At 34.1% G+C, this 18368-nt stretch overlaps 3 protein-coding genes across 5 annotated transcripts in view; 2 read left to right on the forward strand and 1 right to left on the reverse strand.

Annotated features, from left to right (window-relative positions):
* Window positions 1–527: 527 nt before the first annotated feature.
* Window positions 528–4477, reverse strand: Strip (striatin interacting protein). The gene is made up of 12 exons (XM_076619209.1): window positions 4298–4477; window positions 3865–3981; window positions 3515–3798; window positions 2948–3440; window positions 2657–2870; window positions 2397–2551; window positions 2081–2325; window positions 1777–2004; window positions 1534–1705; window positions 1259–1463; window positions 909–1161; window positions 528–827 (listed from the first exon to the last, which is right to left on the reverse strand). Exons 1-12 carry the CDS (start codon window positions 4382–4384, stop codon window positions 782–784), a joined length of 2499 nt encoding a protein of 832 aa, XP_076475324.1. The 5' UTR covers window positions 4385–4477; the 3' UTR covers window positions 528–781.
* Window positions 4478–4725: 248 nt separating this feature from the next.
* Window positions 4726–8718, forward strand: wls (Wnt ligand secretion mediator). The gene is made up of 12 exons (XM_033339966.2): window positions 4726–4991; window positions 5286–5473; window positions 5544–5649; window positions 5719–5843; window positions 5921–6076; window positions 6155–6332; window positions 6405–6532; window positions 6621–6626; window positions 6698–6859; window positions 6932–7159; window positions 7273–7426; window positions 7520–8718. Exons 1-12 carry the CDS (start codon window positions 4886–4888, stop codon window positions 7618–7620), a joined length of 1638 nt encoding a protein of 545 aa, XP_033195857.1. The 5' UTR covers window positions 4726–4885; the 3' UTR covers window positions 7621–8718.
* A 1045-nt stretch (window positions 8719–9763) lies between these two features.
* The window catches only part of UbcE2H (ubiquitin conjugating enzyme E2H), a 47612-nt gene continuing 39007 nt past the window's right edge, over window positions 9764–18368 (forward strand). For 2 of the 3 annotated variants that reach the window (XR_004464638.2, XM_033339972.2), the window contains exon 1: window positions 9764–10422. Coding sequence is in view for 2 of the 3 variants with exons in the window: in XM_033339972.2 (XP_033195863.1) it covers window positions 10370–10422 (53 nt within the window). In the remaining variant the exon portion in view is untranslated. Of the gene's footprint in view, window positions 10423–10665; window positions 10716–18368 lie in introns of those variants that run through there. The other variant, XM_076619458.1, reaches the window with a different exon arrangement.

Here is an 18368-nt window from a genome sequence, read left to right on the forward strand (position 1 = left end):
TATTCAGTCTATAATTTATATACTCTACATTTTAAATATTTACCTATCAAATGAAATAATGCTATAAGACGAAAGCACCATAGGAGCGCTTCATACATTTTTGCATTATGAATTTATATACAAGTGATTTTGCTATTCAGCTCTTTCTCTCTCTCTCGTATAAAGAGATCACCTACACGTAACACACAGGTCAAACACTCATTACATTTAATAAGGAACAAAACATATTTAATTTACAAAATTAGCAAATTTTTAAGAAAAAATGCAATTTAAATTAAATTAATACATTATACATGTTAACATTTATATGTTTGTAAATACCATATCGTGATGAATAGTATTACTAGGCAATGACGAGTCACAATGAAATAGAGTACATATAAAAATTATATAAAATACGGGAAGTTCCAACTGGTATACGATTCGCAGTTCGTTACATTATTGGAAATTAACATTTTAATTTACAGAAACTTATATAATATGAATGCGAACGGTATGAACCATATATTTGAATAAAGTTACCCTACTTCTTTATGATTATTATATATATTCTCTTACAACTATAATAGTAATAATAAAATATTGCTACAAGTAATGCACATTGAATTAAATACACACAAATAAATGTAAAAAAATTACACATTATCTTGTAAACCATCCTTGAAAAGTCACTAGTCTCTTTCTTAAATGTCCATTACATTTAGAATTATTCACTGATCAATGTATACAAACCAAATTCAGTTCCCAATGCATCGATATGGCAATGTCTTTTTTGAACACTTCACAATAGTATATAATTTATAAAAACGTCAAAATTTGATCCAGGTCTATGATTGACGAAAATACAATTTTAATATTATATATGTATATATATTATATTACACTTATTAAAAATTTAAATCTCACACCCTTCAGGATCCAATAATTCGTCCCAATTAATACTTCTTTGAAATACTTCTTGTTGTAACCATAATTCATAATGTTGTTTAAATTCATCGCTTAATTCCATATTCACCCCGAGTACTGACGTAACAGAATTATCAACAGGTTCCATATCTTTATCCTTAGGAATATTAGTGTATCGTAGGTTATTGAATCGATCGACGCAAGAACGTAATACGCACTCGTCTACTTGGAAATCCCAAGGTCGTGCCTCTAGATCTAATTAATAAAAAATAAAATAAATTATTTATATTTTGCTTTTAAATATACAAATTCTATATTAAAATGATGTTAGACATTATCTAGAATACATTACCATTGCCATAAGCCCAATCATCGTTCAAACGATGTCTAACTTTTGCATATATTGCACTGATTGTTTTCATATTAGTTTTCCGCCATTGTCGCCCTAAGTACCTAGTTTGCATTTTTAGTAATTTTAAGACATATAATTGCATCATTGCATGTCTTACTTTTAATGTACGTTTTAATATGGGTGCTGATTTAAAAACGACTAACATCTATAAAGATAGATAAAATTAAAACAGTTATAGTAAATAAACAAGTATAACAATTAAAAATAATACACACCATAATTCTACTATGTTTCCATTTTGTAAGTTTATTAAGAATACGTAATAAATTAATGCACGAAAAAACGTTTCTCCATGAATATGGTAGATTATCCCCAGTTTCAAGATTATCTAGGGACACATCTGGTTGTTCTCCAATAACACACATAGGAAAATCCAAGATGGGAATACTGTAAAGAAAAGCGCACTTATTAAGTACACTTCCATTAATGATTGATTTGCTTTTGTAAATGGAACTTACACATTTTTAGCCTCTATATAAGCTAGAATATTCTGATTTAAAAATTTTAAAACAAGTGGTATGCAATTAGCAAATACTAAATGTTGTGACATGAATTCAAACTGATATATGTGATTTAGTTTAAAATGTTTTAACAGAAGAAGCAGTATTGCAGATACTGCTTTAACAATGATTTCTTTATGTCTGCTTACATCAATACCGAGTTTCATCGACTGAAAAACAGTCATGCTGCAAGAAATAAAGTCATTTTATACATTAAAAAATCTTTAAAGTATACATTTTCCACATAGATTTATAAACTTACGGCATTTGTCCTGGCAAAACATCAGCCATAATATTGGTACTATCTGTCTTAGCTTTACTGGTGGGTGCAGCAGCCAATAAAATCTTTAATAGTGCAATCATATATTGTGGTACAAATGGTAATATAGCATGATATACAATTTCTGTTGGTGTCTGGCGAATTGGAAACCTTGGAGTGCTTATAGGATTTCTAAGCATTTGTTCCTCTTTTTGGATTTGTATTTCAGCTAAGGATGTATACATATGCTAAAAATATAGAGATATACATTTTATTTCTTCAAATTTACAAGTACAGAATGTATGATAATTTAACTTACTCTTTTAAGTGTATTAACACCTTCAAGTATTGGTTGTGGTAAACCTGCCAAACTTTGTCTGTCTCCTTCCAAGTTGTAACCAACAAATTTTAATCTTGATGCTTCAAGAAATGTGTCAACATCCTTTTGTCTCACCTTTGGTGTCCATGGTAAACCTATGAAAAATATATTTCTTTCGATAAATAATGTCATATTTTTAAGGAAATATCTTTTTCATTCTTTCACTTCTTGAAATTGGAATGTATTTATAAAAATATTACTTTTTCCCTTAGTAAGTTGTGGGGTGTCAGGTCTTATTGGAGGTTGATTGTTTTCATTTTGACAGTAAGTTCGTAACTGAGTCAAAACAGTTTGGTTCATGAATACATTAGCTTCTCCTTCACCTTCATTGTTTGTAGTATTGTTCCCCACTTCTGCACCTTCATATTCCATTCCCAAACCTGGTTCATCTAATGAACTTTGTTTCATTAGAAACTGAAAACATGAATTGTCAAATAATAATTTATTAAATAGAAATTTTTAATAATATTTTACACAAAAATATAGCATACTCGTCGATAAGATCTATGATTCTTTTTTTGATTTTGTGTTTCAATCAAATCTGCTGCACTGACAGGAGGAGAACTAGGTCTCATAGTCTTTGCAACTTCTAAAGTATCTTCTTGTTGTGTATCAAGGCCAACTTCTTCGCGATACTGTTTTTTTAACTCCCTTAGTGTATCAATACCACCCAATGATACCAAGATCAATTTCCACAGCAATAAAAGAACCTTTTTCATTGGAAAATGTGGAGCTGCTCCACTACAGAAGTATGTCACCATGCCAAGAAGTTTAACTATAAGCAACTCTTCGCCATATGGATTTATTAAATCTTCTTTGAAAGATTCAACATTATTCTTATAAATACTATGTTCTAAATTTTTCATTTCTTCCCTCATCACCTCTGTTATAATATATAAAACAGACAAAATTACTCTTAAATCAGTGGAATCATCAAGACTAACAGATATTTTCCTCATTGCAGATGCAGTTCTCCTACTATTCCTAAGAATACAAAAATGTGAGTTATAAAAAATTACTGATACATAAAACTCTCTTATGAGAAAGAAGCAACATACGTAATTTCAATATTAAGAAGTTCAACAAATGCTGGGAAAATTCCAGCCTCATATAATAACATAACATTTGTTCTGGTCCATTCTCGTTGCTCTTCATCAGACTGCACTTCAGCCCAACAACCTTGAGCTAAATACAAGATGCACCTCGCTGCCTTCATTCTTAATTGTTTGTTAGAAACCTCTAACTGATCTAATAATTTGTAAATTACAGATTTCTGTTGTGCCTCTGATAAATTTTGCCACCATGGCCTTAATTTATATAATTCCATTTGCTCTTCAAATGCCTAGGGATGAACACATCCGTGTTGTGTTAGTATTTCCTAGAGTATTATGAGGACGTCTATACTCACTGTGAGGTTAACATGTAATTCAGACTGTTCTGAATAGCTGTACAATTCAGCAATTTCATTGGCATGCTTATCCGCATCGTCATAAATAAAGTCCAAATCCGTAGATTTAGATGTTTCCTAAACATAAAAATAAAAAAAAGGACATGCCAAAATGTTACTATTTAAATGTTAGCATTCTTTTTACTTCAATAAAATATCAATTATAAGTATTGTATGTACCATTTTATGTATATTAATTTCAACGATTATTATTCAGAAAAGGATATGAGACGTTATTCACGTATCGTTTGATTTGATAAACAGATTGTGATAATCCAGGCATTAAGTAGTATAGGCTTCTGTCAAAAAGGTTAGAGACAACTTGATCCACGCCGATAATTGTTACTTATTTTTGGCAGGATTTTCGCACTTAGTTGACAAAGCATTTACTCACTTCGGTACTCATAATTCGTTGCTGTAGAACTATTCGGGGAAGATCACGCTTCCCATTTCCATTCGCATCCATCGCTACGTCACGCATTTTCTAATAGTGATTAGAGATGCAGTATGTAATGCATCTCAGACTTAATTTATGAATCGATATTTTTTCTCGACTACTCGAATCATCCGCAAATATTTGATCGACAAGTTTTGTTATCGATTTCTTAATAAAAAAAAATCGATGTACTATATTACGTTCGATAATGTTTAATAGTTTCCGGGTATATTCAAAATTTTATTGATAGGAATCGAAAATTGTTGCAATATTCCTATGCTTTGTAAATCTCTGCAATGATCGTTGGCAACATTGAATATAAGATGATTGGTTCATAGGATCTTTTTAGAGATTTTCACAAGAATTTCTATAAATATTGGTATGTCACAGCTTCCATTTTGAAAAGCGAAGCTACTCGAAAAGCACGTTAAACTGCTCTTCACATACTTTCCGAACAAACGCGTCTCCTTGTGCGTCATTTTGGTGACTTTGTATTTTGAATAGATGATATTATAAACGAGTACAGTAAATCATTGTATTTAAAAAATGCAGGGAACAATCATAGAAAATTTAAGCGGTAGAAAGCTTTCGGTACTTGTAATATTACTCGTTATCGCGCAAATAGTTTGTTTTCTAATAGGCGGGCTTATCGGTAAGTTAAGAAACGTCAAACATTTTTGTTACAATTGTTACAATTCTGACTATAGTTAAGTGTTAAGTTTGATTTTAAATGTATTAAGAAGATACCAGATCATATGTAAATAAATAGTTGTATATTTACTTTTTAAATTATTATTAAGGATAATTATAGAATTTATCTATTCTCTGTGTACAAAAATTGTATTGAATAAAAGTGATGAATTTATTTACTAATCATTCCAATTAATGAAATTGGTTACTACAAATGGCTATTTATAAATCTATTAACTTATAAATAATATTTTAGCTCCAACTCCAGCTAGTAGCCAGAATGTGCTTGGTACACCTTGCAAAGATATTCGTATAAATGGATCTGAACCAGGAGGAGGAAAATGGTTTTATTCAAGGGGAAAAGGATCATGTACTCCTGTTGATATGAATCGGTTCAGTTTTGACAGTCACCATCAAGCATATCAAGTTGTTTATACATTTCAGGTATGTGTTTGAAATTAAGTTATTTCAAGAAATACAAATCATATTTAAATATTTATTATTTATTTTACAGATGCCTGTACCTCGAAGTAGCATGCAACTTGATTATTCTAGATGGCAACAAAACTTAATAGGTGTTTTGCAAGTGGATATTGTTTATCACAGCCAGATAGAAATTGGTGATCTATTAAAAAATATATATCTATTAGTAGATATCAGTTACGTATATTAACTGTCATTTCTTGTAGCTCCTAGGACTAAGATAACATTGGATGCAAGACTTGCTTATAGGAACAAAGGAGATCCAGATGATGCTTGGAAACCATATGCAGCCTCTGTGGTAGAAAGAATGCTAGATTGTAGTATTGATGATGTAAATATATAAAATAGCAGTTATAATCATATTAATTAAAGTAGATATATATTTATTGATATAGTTATTTTGCATAGGCAATGGAGCAGTACAATTACAACTGCAGTGTGGTACCATTGTTTGAACTTGGATCTCTATTTCATGATTATTATCTTCTAAATATTCGTCTTCCTGCTGATACTGATAGAAATATCAATCAGGGTTTGGGACATATAACTGATTTATGGTTTACAGTAAATATGTAGCATTTCAAATTTAATTTTTACATATATAAAAATTTGAAGTATTAAATTAGCATTTTTATATTTCAGGCTATCAATCAAAATGGTGGATTTACAAAAGTGTGGGTCAGTTTAAAGACTATTTACTTCCCAATCGTCCTGTGTGTTCTTACTTGGTACTGGAGACGAGTACATATGCTTTCCAGATCACCAGCTTTGTTGGAGTACTTACTTTTAGCATTGGGCATAGCTTTATCGTTTTTAAACAGTAAGTTGTATAGTTTTATTTCTGTTATATAAGAATTGACTATATATTTATGTTTGAATGTAATTCTTTTAGTGCCTCTGGAATATTTAACACTTGCCTATGATATGCCATTTATGCTTTTATTGGGTGATATTAGACAGGGAGTGTTCTATGCAATTCTTTTATCTTTTTGGCTTGTGTTTGCTGGAGAACATCTTATGGTATGTACATCAAATATATGAAAATAATTTGACTTTTTACATACTAATGAATTCTTTCTGTTTATGCATCACCTTCTATCACCTACAGATACAGGTAAGTCTGTCATAATATTTTATATGATTGTTTTGTCGTGAAAATGTGATTTTTTATTGTTTTCTAATTAGGAAGGTGAACAAAGAAATTCTCTAAAATGTTACTGGCGTCATCTTTCTGCGGTAGGCATTGGATGTCTATCATTGTTTGTATTTGATATGTGTGAACGTGGGGTGCAATTACGAAATCCATTCTACTCAATTTGGGTTACAGATCTTGGAACTAAATTTGCTGTATCCTTTTGCACTAAATATCTTCTTTCTGTGTTCGAACAGTTCGTATTCCTTGACGTATACAATAAATAGTTGTCTTTTATAATCTTAGCTGGAGTATCTGCTGGCGTGTACTTAATATTCTTGGCTTACATGATATGGAAAGTATTCATGAATATTAGTGCAAAACGAGCTGCATTACCTAGTATGAGTTCGGCACGACGTTTACACTATGAAGGCGTAATATATCGATTTAAATTTTTGATGATTGCTACGCTATTGTGTGCATCTTTAACGGTTGTTGGTTTTATTCTTGGTCAGGTATTTATTTCAATATTGTGTTTGTAAATATTGCGTTAATATTAACAATTTAATGTGTGAAGGAGAAATAAATTAGCACAGTGAGGAATGATGTCATTATACTCATAATATAGGTTGCGGAAGGGCAGTGGAAATGGGATGAAGAATTACATTTGGAAATGACATCGGCATTTTTCACTGGTGTATACGGGATGTGGAATATTTACATTATAGCATTATTGTGTTTATATGCACCATCACATAAACAGTGGCCTATTGAACCATCCGGTAACTATACTTCCTGTATATGTTTCTATATCTCTTTATTAATTATTTATTGTACCGTATTCTCAATTTGGTGTGAATTTAATTTTCTTTCAGAAAATAGTATTAGCGAAGAAATTGAATTTTCACGTTTATCTACTGATCCTAATGAAACGTTGTCTTTGACAGCATTCGCACGAAAAGCAGCATTAGAATAAGTAGTACACATTTTTTATAAGAAGTAGAACAGTGGTAACCGACCAGTCAACGCAATTTTGTACTTAAACTTAGCATGGAAAATTATAAATATGAATTAAGGACTTCCGATATTTATAGAGAATGCAAGGACTGATAATACTCTGACAAGTAATCTTTTAATGCCAAAATTAATTATTTATTATGAAAAATATTTTTTAAGCTTTACTTTTTCTATGGTACATTTACTTAATATTTTATATATTTAACAACTATTACTTCTAAGCGAAACGAATAGCGAGCCATATTATCTCTAGATTTTCTTCATGTTCGTCTTTGTACGTTATCAAATTAGAATAATATATAGGTATCGTTATTTTATAAAACATTCCATCTTAAATCTAAATATCTAAATATCTTCTATCGAACAATTCACATTACCTATTTTCGTTAACGATAAATAATCTATTCCGTCGTTTCATAGAACATATCAATATTGGGCATTTATCCATAATTAACATTTGTAAACGCGCATTTTAATGGTAGCTATATGATAGTGAACATGGGTATTTCAATATTATTTATTATTATTATACAAAAAGGATTAATCTACATTTGGCAGTATTAAGTTCCTTTCGATCAATACGTATAATATATATTTCATACATATTTTTACTAACTCCGATGCATTATTGCTATAATTATTAGAGTTTAAGACGTATGCATGCAACAAGGTAGACCTGAACAAAAAAAGGGTGCAATAAATTTGTAACAATTTAGTAGAATGAATTTAGTGCATATTACTTATGTAGAGTACTTATATTTGAAGCAGCAGAACTAGTATTTTCTATATCTTCAATGTATTGAATGAATTGTATTAATGAACAATAATCGAACAAATTTTGTATATTATTAATTATCGTATTTTTGAAATAATTTTAAGAACATGGAGTAACTAAAATGTAACGTATTAATATTTTAACAAACTCAAATTTTTGTATATTTTTATTACTGAACTTTGGTATAGTATTTACTTCACACATTTTTCTTTTGTACATTAGACAAAATTTTATATTCGTAATTTTTATACATTTTTTAAATAAATCAATTTGTTAGAATAACTTTATCGAATTACTAAATATTATGATAATACCATATGCGATATATGTATATATATGTTATGTATATGTTAATATTCTCGTTGTAGATATGTCTTTTGTTTCAACGTTATTAAACGTCCAAGTAAAAGGCGAATTGTGCCACATTCGACTTGTCGAACCGTCCTCGCAATTTGTTGTTTACAAGAATAATTGCTGTGTAATTGAACTATTTCCTCATAATTTTATTCGTATACGCGCTCATTTAATTTATCATAATATGTGTGTGAAGGGTTAATTTCAAATGTCAGATTTCTTAAAATTTAATAGATATTGGATTTTATATCGTTGGTTAAAAAAGGTATTTATAGGATATTTATAAATATTTTGTGTATTGTTTATATCTTATTATTATTTATATAAATATCAGAATTCTCATAATGTATTTAAATTCAAATTCCAGATATATGTCATTGATGTATACTATTTCACAGTGTTACCAGGAACTAGTGATTTTTTTATGTATTTTTAAAATTAAACATTAATCAATTCATATTCAAATTTATCCATAATCATCTTGTACTTATTTTCATATACGATAATTTTATCACAGATGTTTTGCGTATCTTAAAATCGTAAATACTTCGTGACGTAAGTGGTTATATATTGTACGTATATTGTAATCGTCTTATTTACGGAATACAACATTAATTTATTGTTTCATATATGTTTCGTAACGAAGTAAGTAATTCGCGTAGATAAATCATCTAATAATAAAATATAAACAAGTATTGGAATATGTATATTCCTTGAAATTTGAGAATATTTCTTTTATAAAATATTACCACATACATATATCTATTGGGTATGGAATTTGAATTTCGTAGTTTTCTAGAAAATGAAATAGCAGGCAATATTAGGTAGTTTATATGGAATTCGGTCTAATTCTAGTAATATTGGTTGACCGAAAGAACCAGCGGTGATTCGTTGGATCATAGCAGGGATTTTGTATTGTGCGCGCGCATTCACTGGCACAACGTGAGACAGAGGTAGCAGCAAGGAAGAGAGCAGTGCAGAAACGGAATCAGATGCAGTGAAGTCTGTGAGTTGACAGTGGGGTGCACGAGAACAGGCGTTCAGTAGTGGTGGAGGCGGAGGAGGTTTAGGGGAAAGAATTGTTTTCTGTGTGCGCGAGAAACGTGTCGACAAGTAACGAGTCTCTGAAAACGGGTCGTCGTTGGTGATGGTGAAATGATTCTCTAGCCCGAGGTTTTTGACTTGGTCCGGACGGACAAAAGAGGAAGACCTTTTGTATATCGCTGCTGTTCAAGAGACCGTACGTTTGTTCATCCGTAGAAAACATCATTAAACGCTGACGTCGCGGAATTCGTCCCGTGTCGTTTTCCTTCGTGGCGAGCGTCCGAACATCCAACGACTGACTTAGCGACCATCACGCGCGCGTGTCTTTGTTTTTTTTTCTCGGTGCTGAATAACTGTACGAGGAAAACAGAGAGAGTGTGTTATATCACAGTGGTGAAAAGACCGATACGTTTCGTGGGTTTCTGCTGTGGTAAATAATCCGTAGCAGTCAGAGGCCCTTCCTAAACGACGATCGAGCTCAGCTGATTCAAGGACTTGCTGTTGAAGGGCTCTGCTGCGTTAATAGACGATAAATATGTCGTCCCCCAGCGCTGGAAAACGACGTATGGACACGGACGTTCTCAAATTGTATCCTTGAAATTCACTTTTATTTCTCCTACTTGCTATTTGTATCTCTGTCTTCTTTTTTCTTCTCCTTCTTCTCATCCCCACTTCTTTCTCTCTTTGTCTCTCTCACCCTTCTCCTCCCTCACCACTCTGCTCGTATCCCTTCCCATTTTCTTGTTCTCGTTCTTTCTTTCTCTTTCGCTCTATCGCACGTGCTTGCAATCGAGTGCAAGAGAGGCCTGCACATGGGTTTGCGAATGCAAGACCTACGCAGTATGCATGTGCATGTTACCGCGGGATCGGTTGTTTATCATGTATGATCGGTTTATAGGTCGACGAGAAATAACGCGGTGCAATGTCAATGGTGTTTCACGAGACGACGAGGGATATTTAATTCCTCGTTTTGTCGATGACGGGACACAGCTGTTTTTAACCAGCTGACTCTACGTCTCTGTGCTACGTGTGTGCGCAGCTTTATCTTATTCGTTTAATAACGCACGGCGAGTGTATGCTACACGGTCGTGGCTTTTAAAGGTTAGATTTCATTTTTGTTCTTCAGTTCTTTGTTTCATCTTAGTCTTTCCATTTTGTCTTGTATCGCAGATTTCACTAACGAATTTTTTAATGTCGAGACCGTTTGATTCGAATCGACTCGTATTTGAAATATCTTTTATATTTATACATACATTGGCAACCGTAAATATTTCAAGTTGCGCGTCAAATAATGGCATACACATACATATATATATATACATATATATATATATATATATATGTTAGCGTTGGTTTGACATAGAGTGAAGCGCAACTAACGATAATTGAGACGTCATCAACGTGTTTCAACCTCAACCGAGTAGTTCATGGGAATAACGCGATGTGTCAAATTTTACACCGATAATAATACGTAAAAACGATAAACAATATGAATGAGGAGTAAGAGGAGAAGAAAGGGCAATAAAAATAATATAGTTACAACAATGTCGCGATTTTTTCTTTTCATACAATGATATCTTGGATAAATCGCGTGACAATTAGTGACTAATAATTTCTTAACCCTCCACTGTAAATATTTGAGTTAGGTGGGAAGAACGATGACGTTTCTCATCGCTTCTAATCGTCGTATTTACAGATAAAAAAGATCAATTGTTTTAATATCACGCACACCTTCTAACGACTATCCTAACGTTCTTTTAATATTATCAATGTCATAGAATTCGTTATTTCCAACTTTCGTTTAATCCTCGATGTAACAAAATAATACTGTCACAAAAAATTAAGCTATATAATAATTCATAATTATAAAGACAAAAGAACGAATTACAAATATACCTGTACATGTTTGTATCTGACCTCGATTCGTAAGAAATTGATTTTTGCGTAACGTAACGTCGCGTCTCGCTTATCATTGCTGTGCAGACGTTCATGTACGAATGCTAGTCAGTTTTTCTAGAACGATGATAGTCTCTCTCTCTCTCTCTCTCTCTCTATCGAGTTCTTTAGTGCCCCGTAACATCGATCAGTCTTTGTTGAAGCTTACATTAAATTTGCAAGCGTTTCGGTGAGCAAAGTGAATTGGACTTGTTCGTTCTTTCCTCCTTCGATAGAGATACCCCGTGTGAGTTTTCAAATTTCTCGAAAGGCTTTCTCTCGATTCGTTTACGCGTACTAACGTTAGTAATAGTCCATTTTTGGAAAGGCATCTGCCTCTGTGTAAACACGTTTCTTAGAAATTTCGTTGGAGTTTATATATCTTCGCCGTTTACTTACGTGTTCTTTGTTGTTTTAGGGAAACTCGACAAAATTTGTATATATTTCTGTTTGCGGGGTAAATCTCTCATTTAGCACATTTTTCACTTATATTTCTAGTATTTTCATCTTTGCCTGTATTTTGATATTAAAAATTTCCTTTTTATATTTTCTTTCAACCTTAAAAAGATATTTAAGAACAATTCGATCGAAAGTATGGCGATATTTTTATAAAAAATAAAAATAGCAGAAAGTTACACGGTTATTTACTTTAAAAGAAAAGGATTGTTTGTTTGCGTAATAATGAAAACATAAAAAGATTTCAAGCGAAGCTAAAAGAAATCGATGCAGGTCTGCTTCAACGGGAACTTTAAATTCTCGCATTTCAAATTCAACTGAATTTATACGGCGATTCGATCAGATAAATAAAGTTAGATAAATATTTCCATTTTAATAACGGTGAAAGCGGACTGTATGCGTTATAGAATCCGTATTAATAGCGACTTCGTGATAAATAAGCCGACAGTCTGACTCGTTATTTTTTTTTCACCCGGATTCGATTCAATCAAAACATATTCTCCAAAGGAGACGTTCACATCGAAATAGATTGAAAGCCGAATTGACTGTTATCTCGTGAAACGGAAATGTGGGAGGAACCGGATGCGTATCGCGTACAAATCCCTCACTCTCTATTTTAAGTTCTTTCTCTTCCTCTATACTTAAGCCTCATCTATTTCATAAACATTTGTATTTTCTACATTTTTCCTTCTTTCGTTCTTAGAGACTTAGGATTTGCCTCGTTAAGTTCTGATATACTTCTTCCTCCGATACGTCTCTTTTGAGAAATTTTTTATCGGCATTACTTGAAATCTGGTAAATTAATTCCTGATCGTGTTCGTCTCTTTTTTCTTTTAATTTGCACAAATTCGAATTGGTTGTTAATAAATTGTCTTTCCGTTTGGAGAATCAGTAGCTACTGGTAAAACTTGTTTTTTTTTGGAAAAATTCCTGGTAAATTAGTTTTCAGTAAACTAGTGTCGGCACAGTATTTTTCCATACGGTTTCGATCGAATCTTCTTGAATTTTTTTTTTTTTTTTGATAAGATGTAAAGTAGTAGTAGAGTACGAGTAGAACAGCTAAAGTCGACTCTCGTAGTGGAATGGAATCTTTGATCGAAATAACTCGAAGGTATTTGCACATACTTTGCTCTTTACTCGAGTTTCTTTTATCGCGTGAATTTCTATGCTTTTGTATTCCGTGTACGCGAAGAGTAGAAGCGTAGGTATTCGTTTTTTAAGATTTTATTAGGAAGCATGAAACGGTTAAAACGCTGGTAAAACGGTTAAAGTCAATTAACGTTTACGACGAAGGAATGTTTCGTTACACGTTAATTTGAAATATATCCGTTTTATCCGCTATTCCAGTTCTATCGGTTGTTCGTATTTCGTTCTTATTATTTTGTATTATTTTGACATTGTACAGAAAAGTACGGTCGGTTTAGTTCTATTAAGAATTGCATTCGTTAGCATAGGAAGACCGTTTGAAATATTAATATTAACGACTAACGTTTAAACGATAAAGATAGTGAATAGAATATTAATTAAAAGTATATATGTACATACATCAACACATATAATATTCCTTGTTGCGTAACTTCTTATCGTTTCTGTAGATTTTAAAAAGTTACCAAGTTCCCTATAATAGGCGGTGTATAACGTTGTTGACACAAATCCAGCCGCATTGAAAAACGCTGTTCAATGTATTGTAAAACGTACGATGTATTAGAACATTCATCGTACGATCACAAAGTTTCACCTTGAACGCCTACATGACACGAATGACAAAGTTTGCTTCTTCTTCTACGATTGCAATTGCATATTTATATGCAATTTCGATTGATCTAACGTTACATTTATCGTTCGATCTATGCATTTTCATTCGAATGTTTTTCGATGAATGAGAAAAGAGGATCAATAAATAAGCGACGATTTTCGATCTTTATTATTCTTCTTTCAATTTAGTAGGAAATATTCATACGAAAGACAAGGTTTCCATTTTGGCAAACAACGCTTCATATATCGTTTCTAAAATACATATATGAAAACATAGCGTTTAAAGAGCTATTATGCAATCGTTATTTTTCTAAGATTAAATATCCTCGTATAATCGTTCTAAATAACTAAATATTCTGATCATTTCCCAAATCAATCTTTTTACATAGTATAAATATATACAGGGTGGTACAAGCGGAAACGGAAACAGGGGGTGATACTACGCGAAAAAAGAAGTCGAAAATATAGAATAAAAATTTTTCGTTCGAGGCTTTGTTTTGGAGAAAATCGCCTTTAAATTTTCGCTCGGTACGCGTGCGGTACGTTATAACGGATCTCACTGTAAATCGTTGTCTCGATTGACGTTATTTCTTTAATTTTTAAAGTTTTTAAATTTTTAAACTTTTATTCTATATTTTCGACTTCTTTTTTCGCGTAGAATCACCCCCTTCCCGCTCGTATCACCAGTTACCAATCACCCCGTATATATATAACTTTATTCCATCGAATTTTATCGAAATATTGAATTTTCCCGCGTTTCTACGCGTTACGACGCGACAAGTATTAAGCTTCGTTCACAAAGTACCGTTCGTCTCCCGCCGTTCCATACACGTACATTGCGACAGACGACACCCAGGCAAATCGAACGATGTAAAGAATTCAACACAATCGTGTAATCGATTTTAATCGGTAGACCGCGGCTTTTCGTTCGTTTGCAGGAAATTTGAAAGGACAAAATCGCACAGAATACGAGCAATAGAATGTAAAGAGAATATATAAAATATATATACAAAATATTCGAATCACAGGTTCCATCTTTTAATTATATCCTGAAAAATATGAATTTGCATAAAAATGCGCACCTACCAGTCACCGTGATGCAACGTTATCGCGACTTTTCTCATTCCACGACGAATCTCGAATTCGATGGATGCATCGGACGCGTTGGACGGTTCGCGTTGCTCACATGCTCCGATGGACACTGTGGCGGGAACTGTTGGTATCGTATCGCTGAAAGGGGATGAAAGTTCATTAAAGTAAATTTCGTTTGCGGATGTCATGTCGTTTCGCTGGTAACGATATAGTTGCGGTAAATTGCGTTCACGGAAACTGTATATATTCAGCCAATAATTTCCATTAGTCCGGCTCTCTAACGGTGTGGCCAGGTGAGATACACGCAGATGCGGTCCCGGAAGTGATTCAATTATGGATCGACGATATTCGATGGACCTCTCGCAAGATTCCTTGTACGTCCACCGAAATTGAGCTGATCAATTACACTAGTAATTAACAAGCTCCTCGGTATGTACGGTTAATGGCTCACCCGTAATGGGTTTAGAGGCACGCGAGCAAACGCGAGAAGGTACATCGGGGCTGCTATCTGCGTGATGCAATTTTACCTGGGCACGCGTGTATCGGTGCGTTTCGATGGCTCCACGTAGATTGCGTGTGTACGTGTCCTCGAGCCTCGGAGGGCTCGGCGGTGGGGAAAGAAGGGTTGGTTGGTTGGGTGGTAGGGCGCTCTCGCTCCCTTTCCGTATTCGTCGTTGAAAGCTTCAATTATCGTTCTCTAAATACCGGAGATTGGAGTTAATCAATATCTGGGATATTTGCATCGAGGATCGATTCGATTCCGTATGGGGCGAAAGAAAGCAGAAAAATTGATTTAAAAACGCATGTAGGAGAGTGTGTCCTGAAATACAGGTGGCTCGATATCGCTGGAAATTGGTTCCTTTAAAAGATATAGAGCGTGGTCTTTCGATACGGTGGTTGGAAGATTTTCGAAAATTTTCCAATACTCGAGTTAGCTGGAATTCTTCGATGCATTCGTTTTCTTTTCTTAATCCGGGACGATACGGTCGTTTATGTCGAAGCACGTTAGCTAGTACATCGGATCGTAAACGCGTAGGTGGAGGGTACTCTTCTTTGAAATTTAAACAACTTGCACTTGCAAATTTCCACGGTTAGTTCGATTAGGCTGTTTGTTACGCTAGGTGAATTTAGCATGATCTTTAGCACGAATTTCGGAGCACTGCCAAACGGTGAACAAAAGCGGAAAACGAAGTGCAACGGGCTCATCTCGTGTCCAATGGCTGCCTTTGTTTACGCTCGCGATTATATAGATCATCTCGTTATTATAACGTACATAATAATATCGGTGTCGCTTAACGTCCGATGTTCCTATCGTATTAATTTCTGTTATCTCTTTAAAAAAACTCGCTATAATTATCTACGCGCGCATAACGCGCTTTTCATGGTCTGATGTGTTTTACGCCCGTTTCATTCGGTTTAACCTGAGTCGTATCTTCACTGTATACATACTTGCAATTTTTCTTTTTTTCAAAGATACGCCACAAGACTATCGGATAAACAACGCAGAAACGAAGAAATTCTGCGCATATGTACCTCCTTCTTTTACCTCGTATCTGCGCATTGTGTTCATAAACAGATAGAAAATGAGATTCGAGTTATTTGGAACAAGAATTATTATGCGGTAGAAACACAGCGAGCAGATTGGAACAAGTCGAAAATCGGTAAGCAAAAATTCAACGTTCGGAGGCTATCGGATAAGGAAGAGAATAAGGAAGAAAGAGAAGCGATACGAGATTACGTGCATCGAACCGCGTTCGCTGTTTTTACGCGTGAATATTTGCGATGGAACGCACTCGCGCCACCAAAACGAACACTCGACTCGGTCACCGTATCTCGTTGCGAACTTATCGAACGATAAGCAGCTACCTAGAGACGCGTCTTCCAAAAATAAGATACAGCCAAGGGCGTATCGCGTATCGAGTCTTTTAAAACGAACGTGTGTTTGTGCCTTCGCCACGGACAGACTCGGTAAAATCGGCCGTTGATTCGCACGTGCAGTTTATTTCGATACACAGCCGCGTGTAGTTTTCGCGTGTATTTCGAGAGAGTTTAGTGATTCCTCCATCGAGCGGAGTGGCGCTGAACGCCGGACGATCGAGCGGGAAAGAGAATCGAGAAAACAAAGATGGCCTATGAAAGGCGGAACGACAGAGACTGTCAGACTGTTCTTAGCGAAACGCTGGTTCAACTGATACTGTAAACAACAGCAACAACAACAGCCACAACACAGGCAAATGGTTCGTAACGGTCTTGCAGATTGAGTAATCGTTTCCGCCCCTTTCTGATGTTACTCGTACACCTTGACTATGCGGGTCAAATGCACGAAGGCTCTCAATGAAATCGAGGCCATTATGACATTCGATGGTCTGTATGCGTACACGCAGGATGTCTTAGTAATTTTAATACAATCGGAAAACGCGATTCCACAATGACGAACAAGGACGAAAATAATACATTTTTAATACGTGGCTTTGTTTTCGCGACAATGATACGGGTACGCGCGTATTTTAACTGTGCCACGGTCGAATAGCTTTCGTTATAGTTGGTATCGCTACCTGGCACTGATAGTGGCACAACTAAAAAGCGGAAATTTTATAGCGGAGGCTTTTTAAAATTTACATGGGAAGTTTCGTGAGTCATTTTTAACGGCGTTATAAGACTGATATAACGAGACAAGATATGTCACTGTTCGCGAAAACGGTAGAACCCTGCGTTTGTAGCGTCACAAAAATAAGAGAATATGAGCCAGGCTAATAGCGGCATAAGTAGGTGATAATCTTCCCTCTCTGACGCAAAACTGATGGAATTATAAATACACCGTTTTACATAAGAAACATAGAAACGTAACGTAGACGTTCTGTTCGTTCAAAACAAATTCGAAAGCTTTTGAGTTGTCCCATTATCGATATACCTGGCAGCGATATATCGTTTATAAACAGTGTCATAATTATTCAGACATTTTTTTTTTATTCAGACGTATGTTTTTTAATATTTCATTTTATCTAGTACCTTAACATTTTCACTTCTAATCGCGTAACCAATTATCTCTGGTTCGATCGAACGGTAGTTAACTCGATCGATTTAAAGTGGAATCTACTTAACGATACGACTTCGTTTCCTTTTCAAACGCACTTTTCTTCTCACGGACAATCAGCTATGTCGATAATATCGATCCTGTCGAATACCGTTCGCTCGGCTTTATCGGTCCACTAATCGAATCGATCGTTTTGATATCACGGCGGAACACCGTTCGATCGTTTGGGACTATTACACGGGACATGGAATTAACTTCTTTT

Source organism: Bombus vancouverensis, chromosome 6, assembly GCF_051014615.1.
Source record: "Bombus vancouverensis nearcticus chromosome 6, iyBomVanc1_principal, whole genome shotgun sequence".
Taxonomy (NCBI): domain Eukaryota; kingdom Metazoa; phylum Arthropoda; class Insecta; order Hymenoptera; family Apidae; genus Bombus; species Bombus vancouverensis.